Source organism: Macrobrachium nipponense, chromosome 32 (assembly GCF_015104395.2).
Source record: "Macrobrachium nipponense isolate FS-2020 chromosome 32, ASM1510439v2, whole genome shotgun sequence".
Taxonomy (NCBI): domain Eukaryota; kingdom Metazoa; phylum Arthropoda; class Malacostraca; order Decapoda; family Palaemonidae; genus Macrobrachium; species Macrobrachium nipponense.
In genome coordinates this window covers 12,550,088-12,564,331 of record NC_061094.1, presented here as the reverse complement: position 1 = coordinate 12,564,331, position 14,244 = coordinate 12,550,088, and the positions used below count along the sequence as shown (strand labels likewise).

Genomic DNA, 14,244 nt, shown 5'->3' with positions numbered 1-14,244 from the left:
GAGAACAAATTTTTCTTTTTCGAGGAAAAAAAGTCATCAGAAGACTTGGCGACACAAAAGAAAAACAAAGACGGTTGTGCTCTGTTTCTTCTCTCTGAGTTTTCCAAAGTTCTTTTTCTACCTCATTTATTTATACATTTTATGTCAGTCGTGTGTTTTATTCGTATCATTTTCGTTTCATAAAATTGTTTTCTGTTCCAGTAAGAACTTCTTGCATGCCTAGATGACCGTGTGGCTCTGCACTCTCTTTATTCTGCTCCATCCTTACCTAAGATTGTATTCATAACTCATTAGATTTGGATTATCATCACTAACAGTTACTTATTTCATATAAAGTAATCAGGCATAAATGTATCCATGTCATCTTGAAAACGAAATACGTCTAATGCTTACGATTGAGGTCATTACCATATTTTTATTCTTTTTAAAGAAAATTAGACTCGTTTCTACTTCAGTCATCGAGACTGGCGTCCAACCTTCGTTATTCTTTTGTCCTCGTCGTAAATCATTCCACTCATCGATTACCGTCAAGCGCGTAGTAGTTAGTCCAGTTTTAAGAAGCCATATTACTCATCCAGCAGTGGCCATGAATTGAAGAAAAGATCGAGAGACGCTGAGGACCTGTGATTGGCATTTCTCCTTCCTCTCGTCCTGGTCGCTAGTCGAGTCGCTTGACGTGTCTTCCTCTCTCTGACTGACAGGTCCTGCGTCTAGTCTCGTCGCCAGAATTCGTAAGTATGGGGATGTCAGTCATACGAGGAGCGAAAGTTCCTTTTAGTCGGTTTCTTGGGAGAACTTTTCGCGAAGTCACTTTGTTTTGTTTTGAGAAAGGTCGTTCTTGTTGTCCTTCTGTTTCCTTTGTAAATAGTGCTTGTTGTTGCTGTTCTTCTTCTTAATAATCCTTCTGTAAATAGCAGATGTCATCCATGATCATAATCCCCTATTTACAGTAGGTTTATTTATTTATTTATTTCCTCACAGCAGCTCTGCTCGTATGATTTGACACATATCAAAGTCTTAAGATTTTTTTAGGAACGTTTAGAGCACATCAATAGCTCCATGGTTTTTACGGAAAAATAAATGGTAAACAAAGATTTTAGAATAAAAAACCTCTCACACTTCTGCATTTTCAGCCACCATTACTTCCTCAAGTATTTTTTTCTTTTTTTCATAATATGGTACTCAATCTTTCTATCGTTTTCTCTCATTTTGTGAGGAAGTTGAAGCCAGACTAAAAAGGACGTTTGGTCACGTAGATAGCGTATCAGAAACGAGGGGAACATAATCTGAGAGAGAGAGATAGATAGATAGAGAGAGAGATATTTACCATTTTTCCGATTTATGGTGTGAAAAGCCCACAAAATAAACTACTCGAACTGAAGCAGCGACAATTTGTCGAGCTCTCACTGACTAAAAATAGTGTTCGTGGAAGTCAATAATTGACGTATACTACTTCATCATCAGGGGAAAACCAATCTGGTACGTTTCCTGGCGATATTAATTCCGCCTTTGTTGGCTCAAGTAGTGGAATATGTCCATAGTGGTTAATCGACAGTTGCGTGTGTACGTACGTGTTTGTGTGTGTGTGTGTGTGTGTGTGTGAGAGAGAGGATATACTATAGTAGATTCACATCAACCGTGCATTTGATGTCTTGGCCAGTCCCTTACGACGCTCCTGATTGGCTGTTTATAAGCCAATCACATGGCTGGGAACTCTCAGTCTCTCTCGAGAGAGTTTACATAGGCATGATGTATGTTCCACCTCTCCTGAGGGATACGTCTTTCAAAAGTATCCCTCAGGAGAATGGGAACATACATCCTACCCATGTAAACTCTCTCGAGAGAGACTGAGAGTTTCCAGCTCTGAGTGGCTTATCAACAGCCAATCAGGAGCGTCGTAAGGGAATGGCCAAGACATCAAATGCACGGTTGACGTGAATCTACTATAGTTATCATGCTGAAGATGCATTATAAAGATAGTGGCTTGATCGTTGAGCAGGAAAGTGTTTGATCTGGTATAAAAGGAGTTCATTTTCAATGACTAACTGATGTCTTCAAGAACGAGAAAGGACTAAAAAGCGAGACATTAATGAAACAAGAGAGTTATGCAAATCGGGTAATAAACAGTCTACATTTGCTGAAGATAAAATTCACGAAAGATATGAGATATTACCGAGGGAGAAGACATACCGAATGTTGATTCTGAGCAAATGTAAGGCTGCGAGTGTATACTAGACTGGAGCCAAGCTGAAAGCTTCATCGCGTTCACTTAGATATATGTGCTGGGAAATGAAAGATATATTGAGTATACGTTTGTGTTGGTAAAGGTCGAATAATTTGCTCAGCATGAGATGATAGTGAGGTTTTATATTTGGACTGCATATAAAGAAGAGAATAAAAACGTATTGCTTAAAATAACCAAACTTGTTATTTTTATCTTTTATTAGGGAAAATATGCAATATGGACGATTTTATTAGTATCAGAGTTGACTTAAATTTAAATAACCAAACTTGTATGTGGGTGAATAGGAGCATGGATGCAAAGGTGATCTACCTGCCATCGCCCAAAATAAATGCTAGGGAGCTTTCATAAATAGTGACCTTCAAGGATTTTAACTATGTATATACCCACCTTTGCGGTGTGCTTAGTACAAGCCTGCTTGATCGTAAAAACATAAACAAAAGACTGTCAATATCATGAAGAAAATGATTCCCAAGAAATATTAGTCCTAGGTAAAGAACCCCTGAATTTTGCTTTGGAATCAGTCACTGTCTAGGAATGATCCAAAGCTTGTAGTTGTTGTAGCAAAGCGCACACTATCACTTCTCAACGTCGCCAAGGGGGATAAAGAAAGAGGCATTTATTTATATGTTTGTTTGGTGTTTTTACGCTGCATGGAACCAGTGGTTATTCAGCAACGGGACCAACGGCTTTACGTGACTTCCGAACCACGTCGAGAGTAAACTTCTATCACAAGAAATACACATCTCTAACCTGTCAGTGGGTTGCCCGAGAATCGAACTCGCGGGAACCAGGTGGCAGGCCAAGACCATACTGATCACGCCACTGAGGCGTTTATTAAGAAAGAGGAGAGAATCCCGAAGTCATGGGTTGCTGGAAAGTCGTCAAAATCGAGGAAACCCCACGAAACATCGAAGTAACGTAGAGCGGTGACTCGGAATACGGGCAGATTCTGTTCTTGACGAATACACACTTGACATTATTGCCGCTTTTAGTGCACACTAAGCAGTTTCTCTCTCTCCTTCTCTCTCTCTCTCTCTCACTTTTCACATAGACTTCTTGTTTTCTTCTACGCTTTCTCATTTACCATCGGGCAAGAGCCCGCGCAGGCGCAAAGCCGGCTTGGTTTAAAACAGCCACCAGTCATTAAAATATTGTTATTATTATTATCATTATTGTTATTATTATTATTCACGAAAACACGGGCTATAGTAGATTCACATCAACCGTGCATTTGACGTCTAGGCCCAACCATTACGACGCTCCTGATTAGCAGTTGATAAGCCAATCACAGGGCTGCTGGAAACACTCAGTCTCTCGAGAGAGTTCAGAAAGGCAGGATGTATGCTCACCTCTCCTGAGGGATACGTCTTTCAAAGGTGTCCCTCAGGAGAGGTGGAACATAATCTTGCCTGTCTGAACTCTCTCGAGAGACTAAGAGTTTCCAGCCCTGTGATTGGCTTATCAACAGCCAATCAGGAGCGTCGTAAGGGACTGGCCTAGACATCAGAAGCACGCTTGATGTGAATCTACTATAGCTGTTTGGAGGCAGGAGGCACAGCTCTCAGTGTGAGAGCCAATGGCCAGGGATCTTCCCAACCACCTTGTCAGGGAGATGAACTCTTACCCAGCAAGAGCTGACCATTGTTCAGCTGACTCTCCCAGCGGAAGTCAATGGGTGACGAGATCCCCCCATCTCGGCACGCAGAAGAATTTTCCCAAGGAGAGTCAGCGGCTGTTCGGCGGACGAGTTCTCAGGGTAAGAGGGATACCAGAAGCCTACAAGAGAGGCTCCAGAAGTCCTCCAAGGGGATACCAGATGGATACCAGAAGATAATTCTGTTGGAATAATCTAGAAGACCGGCTCTGTAGAAAGTCTAGTATGCTATGTCCCTTGATGAAGACTTCTAATAGAAGATCTCTGTCAAAGCAAGCAAATAGTCAGATATCTAGATCTATTCTTGCAGATGTCTTCCTTCTGGTTATTCTGTTGAAATATTCTAGGAGACCGGCTCTGCAGAAATTCAAGTATGCTATGTCCCTTGATGAAGACTTCTAACAGACGATCTCTGTCAAAGCGGGCAAATAGTCAGATATCTAGACCTATTCTTGCAGATGTCTTCCATCTGGTTAGTCTTGCAGAATAATCTAGAAAACCAGCTCTGCAGAAATTCAAGTATGCTATGTCCCTTGATGAAGACTTCTAACAGACGATCTCTGTCAAAGCGGGCAAATAGTCGGATATCTAGATCTATTCTTGCAGATGTCTTTCATCTGGTCATTCTGTTGTAATGATCTAGAAGACCGGCTCTGCAGAAAATCAAGTATGCTATGTCCCTTGGTGAAGTCTTCTAATAGAAGATCTCTGTCAAAGTGAGCAAATAGTCGGATATCTACATCTACTCTTGCAGATGTCTTCCATCTGGTCATTCTGTTGGAATGATCTAGAAGACCGGCTCTGCAGAAAGTCAAGTATGCTATGTCCCTTGATGAAGACTTCTAATAGAAGATCTCTGTCAAAGCGGGCAAATAGTCAGATATCTAGACCTATTCTTGCAGATGTCTTCCATCTGGTTAGTCTTGCAGAATAATCTAGAAAACCAGCTCTGCAGAAAGTCAAGTATGCTATGTCCCTTGATGAAGTCTTCTAATAGAAGATCTCTGTCAAAATGGGCAAATCGTCGGATATCTAGATCTATTCTTGTAGATGTCTTCCTTCTGAGGATGAGAGCCAACGGTTGTTAGGAGTCAGGAGGACCAGCTATCAGGAAGACGAGAGCCAACAGCTGTTTGGAGGCAGGAGGCCAAGCTCTCAGTGTGAGAGCCAATGGCCAGGGATCTTCCTAACCACCTGTTCAGGCACAGTTGACTATCCCTTAACTTAATAAGATTTCATAGACAAAGTTAAGAACAAGAATATAAAGGGACACAGTTAGTTTTGATGTAGTAGCATTATTCACCAATGTCCCCTTAGATAAAATATTCGAATTTCTCCAGACTAAACATAATGAGGGTATTTCAATCCAAACATTGAAATAGGCGTCTTCCTTGAGTTGATTAAATTATGTCAGTGATACTTATTTCACGTTTGAGGGACAAGTTTACAAACAAAAATATGTAGTAGCTATGGGGTCCTCGTTATCACCAATACTTGCTAACATCTATATGGAATGTGGTGAAAATCGCCACAAATATTGTCATATTTGATTGAATACCTTAGCTAGGATAAATTCTAGGTCCTACCTTCATTTTCTTTGTTGAGTTCACAATTGTACAGTAGCTGTTTTCCCGTTTGATATTTGCAAGAAGCAATTACAGTGTGGGGCCAGGTAGCGTCAGTGTGAGAGAAACTCCTCAAATCCCCTTCTCATAGTTCCGTCATGCTTCCATGAAACCCCGTTAATCTGAACCCTCATTTCTTCATTGAGTTGCTCATCATTCCCAATTTAGTGAAATTGGTTAGTCTTGAATAGTCAAATAGAGCAGAAGTCAATCAGACCAAAATTATCCCACCAATGATTCACTGGGAAAGGAGAAGGAGAAAAGAAGGTTCCTCACTGGCGCAAGTGTTCTCCCCCAAGTTCTCTACTTACAGATGCCCGAGAGTTTTTCGACTCTTAAGCAACAATATCAAACTGAACAAAACAAACAACAAATCAGTAACACAATTCAACTGACTTTCAATTCCTTGAAGACTGCTGCTGACACTACTATCACCAGCTCTCACTAAAGACTCACTAAAGACTAACTCAAAACACCACAGAACTCTAAACTCCAACAGCACCAGCTGACAACCCAGAACTCACCAACAGCCAATTCAGATGTTGTCAAATGGAACTCCATAACTCCTCCATATTTTCTCCCCCATTACATATGATGTCTCCTTACACTCACACTAAATAGCCTTCCGCAACACCCACGGATGCTTGGACGCAGGACCCCTGGATCTTGTTTGAGGGCCCTCATACTCACTCTCAGTTACACCACCATCCACTTCTCCCAGACCACTTCCAGTCAGACTACCATTACCATCTCCCTCACTACCATCCTCCCAAATCCCATTCACTATCTCATCTACCCCTTCTAACTCTTGTCCGAATATCTCTCGTAACTCTGCCACCAAATCACTTACCTCATTTACACTCCTGCCAACTCCTGAAGAGACTAATTCATACTGCCAACTACATCCTTACCACCTGATTCCCTTCCTGGTGAAACTTCACTAAACCCTGACAATTCAAACCCACACACACTATATGAATTATTCCTCCCCTCAAAGTCATCTGTATTACACGCCTTATCCACCATTTTTACCCTAACACCAACCCCTCTATCGTGCAGCTCACGTTTCTCCCTTTCATTCCCTTTCCTTACCTTCTTCCACTTTCTTCCATACTCAACCAACACTAACTGCCGATCTCCCAGACCCATTTGCTCACTGATGCTCGGCTCACATTTATTCACTTTCAACCACTCACTCATCACATTCTCCTGAACATACTGTCGCATACTAGAGGACCCACCCAACTGAATCCCCTTAACACCTAGTTTCCCGAATTCCCAACCTGACTCATCCTCTTTTGCCTACACACACTCACCACATGACCTTCCATTGCACTCACCACATGACCTTCCATTGCACATTCAACACATTTCGCATGCCATTCTATACACATCCTAGCATAATGCCCGTTCCTCCTGCAGTTGCCGCAAACCACATTCACACAGGTACCCCGACATCCACTAGCTATGTGCCCTGCCTTTCCACACCTATAACATTCAATATCTCTATCTTTCTTACACTTGCACACTAAATGCTCCGTTTGCCCACACCTGAAGCACGCCCCTAACGCCCTCCAACATTCATTCTTCCTGTGTCCTGGCTTACCACATCTATAACACTGCTGCTCTCGCTCGCAAGTAAGTGACCCTACTCTTCCAACACTCGCACTCCTATTTCTTTGAGGGCTAACTACGGTTTATTTACTTGCCCTAACGCTTCTATCTACCACTTGCTCTGCCATTCGTCTCAGCCCTTCCAAAACTGCCTTCCTATAGCTTTTAAACTCTGGTATAACCTCATAACCTCAGCTACTTCAGTCCTAACACTAACACTCCTACTCTCTTTCATACACCTATCTAACTCGTAATCTTCTACTAGTATTTCTAAAATGTCGTTCCACGTCAACCTTTCATTCATCCATCGCATTTTCTCCGTATGTTCCAGATTTATAAACTCATATATACTCTCTGGTACAGTCACCAACAACTTTCGCACTAACTCCTTACACTCATTTATCCCTTCATCCCCAAACTTTTTCCTGGCTAATGTTTTTAACCTACAGACATACATTGACGATGACTCCCCAACATTCATTCTTGCCTCTTCAAAATCATGCTTTCTCCTATAGCTAACGCTACTCTTTATCCTCTTTGCCTGTTCTACAATCCTGGCTTTCACACTATCATACGGTACATTCCCTACACATTATCACCCCATACATACTCAACAAAAATCCTGTCAAAAAGCTACCTAACTCTCTTGCCCAGAATCTCTTGTTATCCCCATACTTAGCCTCACAATACTTCTCATATTCCTTAAAAAAGTCCCCTATGTCCCTATTACCATATTCCTTGTATTGTGCACATCGGGGTACCTCTCTCATATACACAGCCTTTCGTACTCCCTGCTCACTCTCACTCTCACTTTCGCTACTTCCATTCTGACCCCTCTTTCCCTCTTCCGAATACAGCAAGTCAACTTCCATACTCACGTTCATACTCGTGATTACGCTCTTCTTACCCCTCTTCTTTCTACCAACCTGTTTCCACTCACCAATATCTAAATCACTCTCAGCCCTTTCCCCAATGTATTCTGTCCTAGTCTCATCCTGTCCGTCACCCTTACTAACCTTCTTTCCCTTAGTCTTCTTCTTTTCCTCAGCCACCCTCTTATTCTTGTCCTCAGGTTTATCCCTATCATGTGTCTTCCCCTTCTTTTCCTTACCTATCGCAACCAAATCACCTCCGTCACTCGTACTCTCATCCACTCGCTCTTTCACTTTCTTTACCGTCACAAGACCCAGTAGGTCTACCTCCTACAGCTCCCTCTCTCATGAATCCCTTCATCATTTCCTGCATCATCTCTTGCACTGCATTCATCATTACCCCGAATTTTTCGTCCACTTTCTCAACCATTCTCTCTTCCGCTCCTTTCACCTCTTCTTTCATTTCCACTTTTGCACTCCTTAGCATTCCTCTCATTTCCTCTAACTCGCTCTTCAGCTCCTCACACTCTACCCTCAACCTCTCATTCTCCACTTCCAATCTTTCCTTAGCTTCCCTCGCCAACCTCAGCTCCTCCTTCAGCCTCTCTATCTCCTTTAACCCTTCCATCCTCACTCTCTCTCTCTCTCTCTCTCTCTCTCTCTCTCTAGGACACACAGACATTGTCAAATGAAACTCCATAACTCCTTCATAATAAAACCGGCGAAGACTTGCATGCCAGCACCCTTTCCCAAGAGGACCCATATCAGGTGTTCCCCTTCATCCCAACTTTCGTCAACCCATGGCCCCTAACCCCCTGGAGTGTTTGACAAGGGCTACCACCACCACGTCGAGCTACAGAAGAAGCTGTCATTAATTAATATTTAATGTTAGATAAACATTGTTCCTTTGCCAAATATTTATTTTGTGATATGATTCATTAAGTCTCTTAAAGTCCTTAAATACTAGTTTGTGTACTTGTCCAGAATTATATTTTTTCAGTTATCATTGATTTTAACTGATGGTCCTCCGATAATTGAGTACTTGATCTGAGACTTACTAGGCCATTATTCACAGTCCATTTAATCTGAAAAAACCATATAATTTAGTGGGTATTAAAAGTTTACTACTTGTTGTAGTGATAGCGCTAAGCACCCAAGGTGGCAGGTCCCAAAGTATGGTAAATCAGGAAAATTCCCCACATGGAATATTTCGAAACCAATTTAGTTCCCAATATTAACGTCCCTAACTTAAAACTGAAAGGTTGGTGGAGATATTATGTGGATGATATTTTTGCTATTCTGCTAGGTGATGAAAATGAAATAGAAACTTTTCTAAATGAACACTGTAAGTTTGATAACAACATCCAATTCCCTTTAGAGAAAAGTAACAATAATAAACTGCCCTTTTTAGGCATATTGATAGAAAGATAAGAAGCAGGATATGAATTGAGCACATAGAAAGCCCACACACAAGCTCATATATTCATTCTTGTCTTTCTACAGCCATGATAAAAAAAAATAGGTGTTCTACCAGGTTTATTTCTTATGGCCATGAGCACGTGTGACCCTTGTAAGATAGATCAAGTAATAAATAACATCGATGAAAGCTTTGATGCATTAGCATACCCGGAATGGTTCAGAAAAAGGGCACTCAACAAAGTTAGGAAGATTTTTTACAGAGCAAATGTAGAGTACGTGGAATAAAGAAAACAAGAAAAATAGTTGGCCTCCCTTTTATGCCTAAAATAAAACAAGTCACTTCAAAAATGAAAGACAGTAAATATAAATTTGTGTATACCTTTGATAATACTGTAAAAAACATGTAAAAATAAATTGGAAGGAGAAGGCAGTAATACAGATGATGTAAGGGGATATACATAATTAATTACAGCAATTGTGGAGACAAATATGTAGGGGAATTAGGACTAGAATCCAAGATCACAGAAGGGCAGTACAGCTTAATCTCAGGGGAGTGCTATAACAAGGCATTGTTGGGAAATTGACCATAGGATGGATTTTAAAACAGTAAGCTTGTGTGCAAATCAATAAAATCAGTCTTAGGAGGGTAGAAGAAGGAGCACTCATCAGAGAGATTAAAGTGATAGAAGGAAACAAAGGTTTTACCTCATAAGATCCCATAAGCCGAGCTTTGATATTAAAAGAAGCTAAGATTGACCCTTCTGACCTGCAGCAGGGCCAGATTAAGGTGGTGGGAGGCTTGGGGCCCACTCTGGTAGGAGGCCCCCTTTCCAACTCCTATTGCATACACTACAAACTATAGTCTAATTAATCTAGTACCCAAAATACAGTCATACTAATATATTAGTAGGACAGTTTTATTTAGGAAGTACTACAATGGGACTATTCTTCTGATGTTATTAATATTCATAAACACAAAATAAAGTAAGCATAAGTTGTTCTTACCATATTTTTTTACACATATACAGTTACAATTATTTATATAAAAATAATAATGTACCTAACACATATCATCATAATAGCTCATTCTTTCTTATGGAGCTATATGTATAGCCAGGATTACTTTCTCGAAACATTTCTTGATTTTTTTTATTGCAAATTCACTGATGATTTCGTTGAAGTCCAGTTCACGCAATATATCTGACTTGAGGCTCATTTTAGTCAGATTTACCAGACGTTTCTGTTTCATGGATGTCCGTAATCTGTTTTCAATTTGGTTAGTATGGGTAATATAAGCGTCCGATTACAATACTAACCTTATTAAATTAAAATATATTATTTTTAGTGGTGGGAAGCCCCCTTTTAGTGGGTTGCCCTGTGCCCCCACCCTTAATCCGGCCCTGACCTGCAGATTGGGTTTTCTGCCCAACAGACTGTCGGTGACCAACACCAGAAGAGTTAATCCCATTGATCATCAGCTCAGGATATCAGAGCGACAAGAGGGGATTGGCAACTCTCAAGGAAACCAGAACAGCCATCATATAAATGACGGCTCAACAAGAGGAAATTCTACGGCCTGCTCCAGGAGCAAGACCTCGATGGCCGTGAGTCCGATTCTCGGGCATTCCACTGAGGGGTTAGAGATGTGTATTTCTGGTGATAGAAGTTCACTCTCGACGTGGTTCGGAAGTCACGTAACCCCGTTGCTGAATAACCACTGGTTCCATGCAACGTAAAAACACCACGTAAACAAAATAAAAACCAGGAGCAAGAGCCCGTGCCAGCCTTGTAATCTTCAACAAGAAGAAGAAGTTCCAGAAGACTGCTGGGCCTTGACTCAGGCCGACAACCTACACATCTTGAAAAAGGGCCACAATGTTGAGTCTAATCATCTCATCCTGCCTTCGTTTTCATTTGTGATCTTTGACTGGAGGGTCCTTTCGTGAACTTCCTCATTATATTCTGATTTCTGTCGTGCTCAGCTCTATGATATTTGCCGGCCTGGCAGTCGTCGGTTATTCAAGACACAAAAGTAAAACTGTGGGGAGCAATACTTTCGAATTGCCAAAGCAGCTCTGATAGGTGCACACGCATAGTTTTTGTAATTTGTTTTATTACTCAACACGTTAAATTCTACGAAATTCCTCTAGAATGATAGTCTTTGTGCTTTTGCATTAAAGAAATTGAAACAGTTTAACTACTGGCAACATCCAGGTATACAAAAGACAGAGAAATGGAGTCTTTCCATTCAGTTGTTTCTGCTGCACCGGAGACTACGGTTGCGTTTACACTATAGCGAATGGAATCGATTCAATTACGAAGAATCAACACGATTCATGATTCGTCTTGATTCGCCTGCACTCATTTCAATGTATAACCGCTTACAACGAGCGAATCGGCATGATTTGAATTGACTCGATTCGCTTGGTGTACTAAACGCACCCTTAAAGGGGCGGGCGTCTTTTGATATGAACACGGTCTAGATAATACAAGTAAGTACTACTCTTCGAATATCTGTCTTGATTTATCCAGATTGTTGAAGATTAAAGCATAGATATAATGGTAATAATGAAATCACTCTTTACAGATGGAATTATAAGGTATCACATATTGGAAATCCGCTTAGAAGAGGCTAACGTTGCTAATGAATTTTACTACGTTTTCTTGGTAAAAATGCTTCCGTAAGATAGATGAAACCTACTGGAGAATATTTGTATCTCTTCATCTGACTAATTATTCAGATCAGTCGGACCATTTTTTAAAAATATTAATGTGCAATTATTTTTACCTAATAACAATATTATTGTTTAGTGATCCCAGTCGCCTTGTTTGAAAGCATTTGATGACTGACAAAAATTCTAAGTAACGCATCAGTTTTTACCCCCAACCACCCCACGGTCTACGGTATCACGTTAGACCGTGGTTTACTCTGTCCAACGAACGAATCCCTTTCATCATGAATCGGAACACTTTCTACGTCATTCTCACAGTAATTGATTACAATGATGTTAAGGAGTGTTGGAAGATTGCACTGTAGAATTTTGACTGCGAAAGTAAAACAGACAACGGAAGGATTGGTAGGCGAAGAGGATGCTTGAGTCATGGGACAGTAATGTGAGAAGTTCGAGAGAAAAGGGGAAAAGCTGTGTCGTTTACCTGTAGTACTATCTATCTATCTATCTATCTATCTATCTATCTATCTATCTATCTATCTATATATATATATATATATTATCAACCCGCTTTAAAAATAACTAACCGGGCATTCCATTGAGGAGTTAGAGATGTGTATTTCTGGTGATAGAAGTTCACTCTCGACGTGGTTCGGAAGTCACGTAAAGCCGTTGGTCCCGTTGCTGAATAACCACTGGTTCCATGCAACGTAAAAACACCATACAAACAAACAATAAAAAGAACTAACAAAGATATATGCGGTCGGTGCTAAGGCACATGATGTAGAAAGACGGAGAAATGTGCCGTTTATCAAGAGGCATTGAAGCTCAGAATTGTAGGTTGCCTTTGGGATGTTGTCCAGATGATTTCTAAAGCATTTGTGAAACTATCGAGTTCTTGTGATGAAAACACTGCTTGCGATCAAATGAAGACAGGGGAGTGATGAGCATTGTATATAAGTGAGCCTGGAACAATGTCTTTGTAGATGGAATGCTGCGAAATACCAGAGCAAAATAACTGGACAAGGAAATGGGTTGTGAATGGTACTACGTGGAATGAGTGATACTTATAACAAATTGTTGACTGGTGATGATGAAGAGTTGGTTTACGGCCTAGTAAAAGAGTTTGAAATTGTTTGTAGAATGGGTGCATGTAACGAGACTGATATGGTCTGAGAGATATGGAAAGCATAAAGATGGAGTTGTGAGTCTATATAGATGGTGGAAGTATGGAAGTGAATTCGTATTGGAAACTGTGAGTAGAGGAAATTGACTCTAAATCACAGTTTTACTATTTTTTGCCACCTTATCTAAACGCGCACATGATGAGTTAAACTACACTGTGGTCACAAAGTGTGTTATTATAACATAAAAAAGATAACAATTTTATCCTTAGGAATAGCAGAATGTAAACTGGAATTAAATACATGAGGTAATAAACTAATCAGTCTGTAAGGAGACACTGTTTCCAATGAAGTGATACGGGAAAACCTATCAGCAGAACGAATAGGCTCATGCATTTTCATAGGTGCTGAGCGTAGAGTCGTGTGACTCTATACACTGCACTGGCTGAACCTGTCTCCTTCCAGTGGCTAGTTATCATGACTTATAAACCCATTTAAACCCATTCGTTAAGGTTACATATTATGAATATAAATGATTCCCAATCATTCATGATGGCCTTAATCTTTGCATTCAATATAGCGAGCATAATCTTTTCCTTGGGGGGCAGAGCCTGACGAGACGTCAGAGCAAAACCTGCTAGTCATTCCCTTATTCCTATTTCCAATATTTCTTTGCTTTCCGGTGTAATTCAGGCTATAACACTGATATCCTCCGGCTTTTATTTATTTATTTATTTTTTTGTAGATGCTTGAAGGAGGATACGCGGTGTCTCTTCATTATGTGGCAAAAGCTGACGATTGTTCGATGTTACAAAAAGTGTATGACTTGGAACTGTTGAGAGTAAGGAAAAGATGACTTCTCAGAAAGTGCTAGTTAGACTGAACGGAAGAGGTATATGCAAGCTAAGATCCTTCATACGCGCTAAATAGAGTGAATGCGTTATGCTATATAATGGTCATTTGACATAAGCGTAGTGCGGGTATGTGTGCGAGTTAGGCTAATGCTCAGCAATTACGTG

At 40.6% G+C, this 14,244-nt stretch overlaps 2 protein-coding genes across 3 annotated transcripts in view; one reads left to right on the top strand and one right to left on the bottom strand.

Moving 5' to 3' along the window:
* LOC135207363 (glutamate receptor ionotropic, delta-1-like) overlaps nt 1-6,636 on the bottom strand; it is a 37,773-nt gene extending 31,137 nt beyond the window's left edge. The window contains exon 1 of the mRNA XM_064239091.1: nt 6,617-6,636. Coding sequence (XP_064095161.1) covers nt 6,617-6,636 — 20 coding nt within the window. The remainder of the gene's footprint in view (nt 1-6,616) is intronic.
* LOC135207224 (B9 domain-containing protein 2-like) overlaps nt 1-14,244 on the top strand; it is an 81,947-nt gene that overhangs the window by 51,451 nt on the left and 16,252 nt on the right. The window lies entirely within an intron of this gene.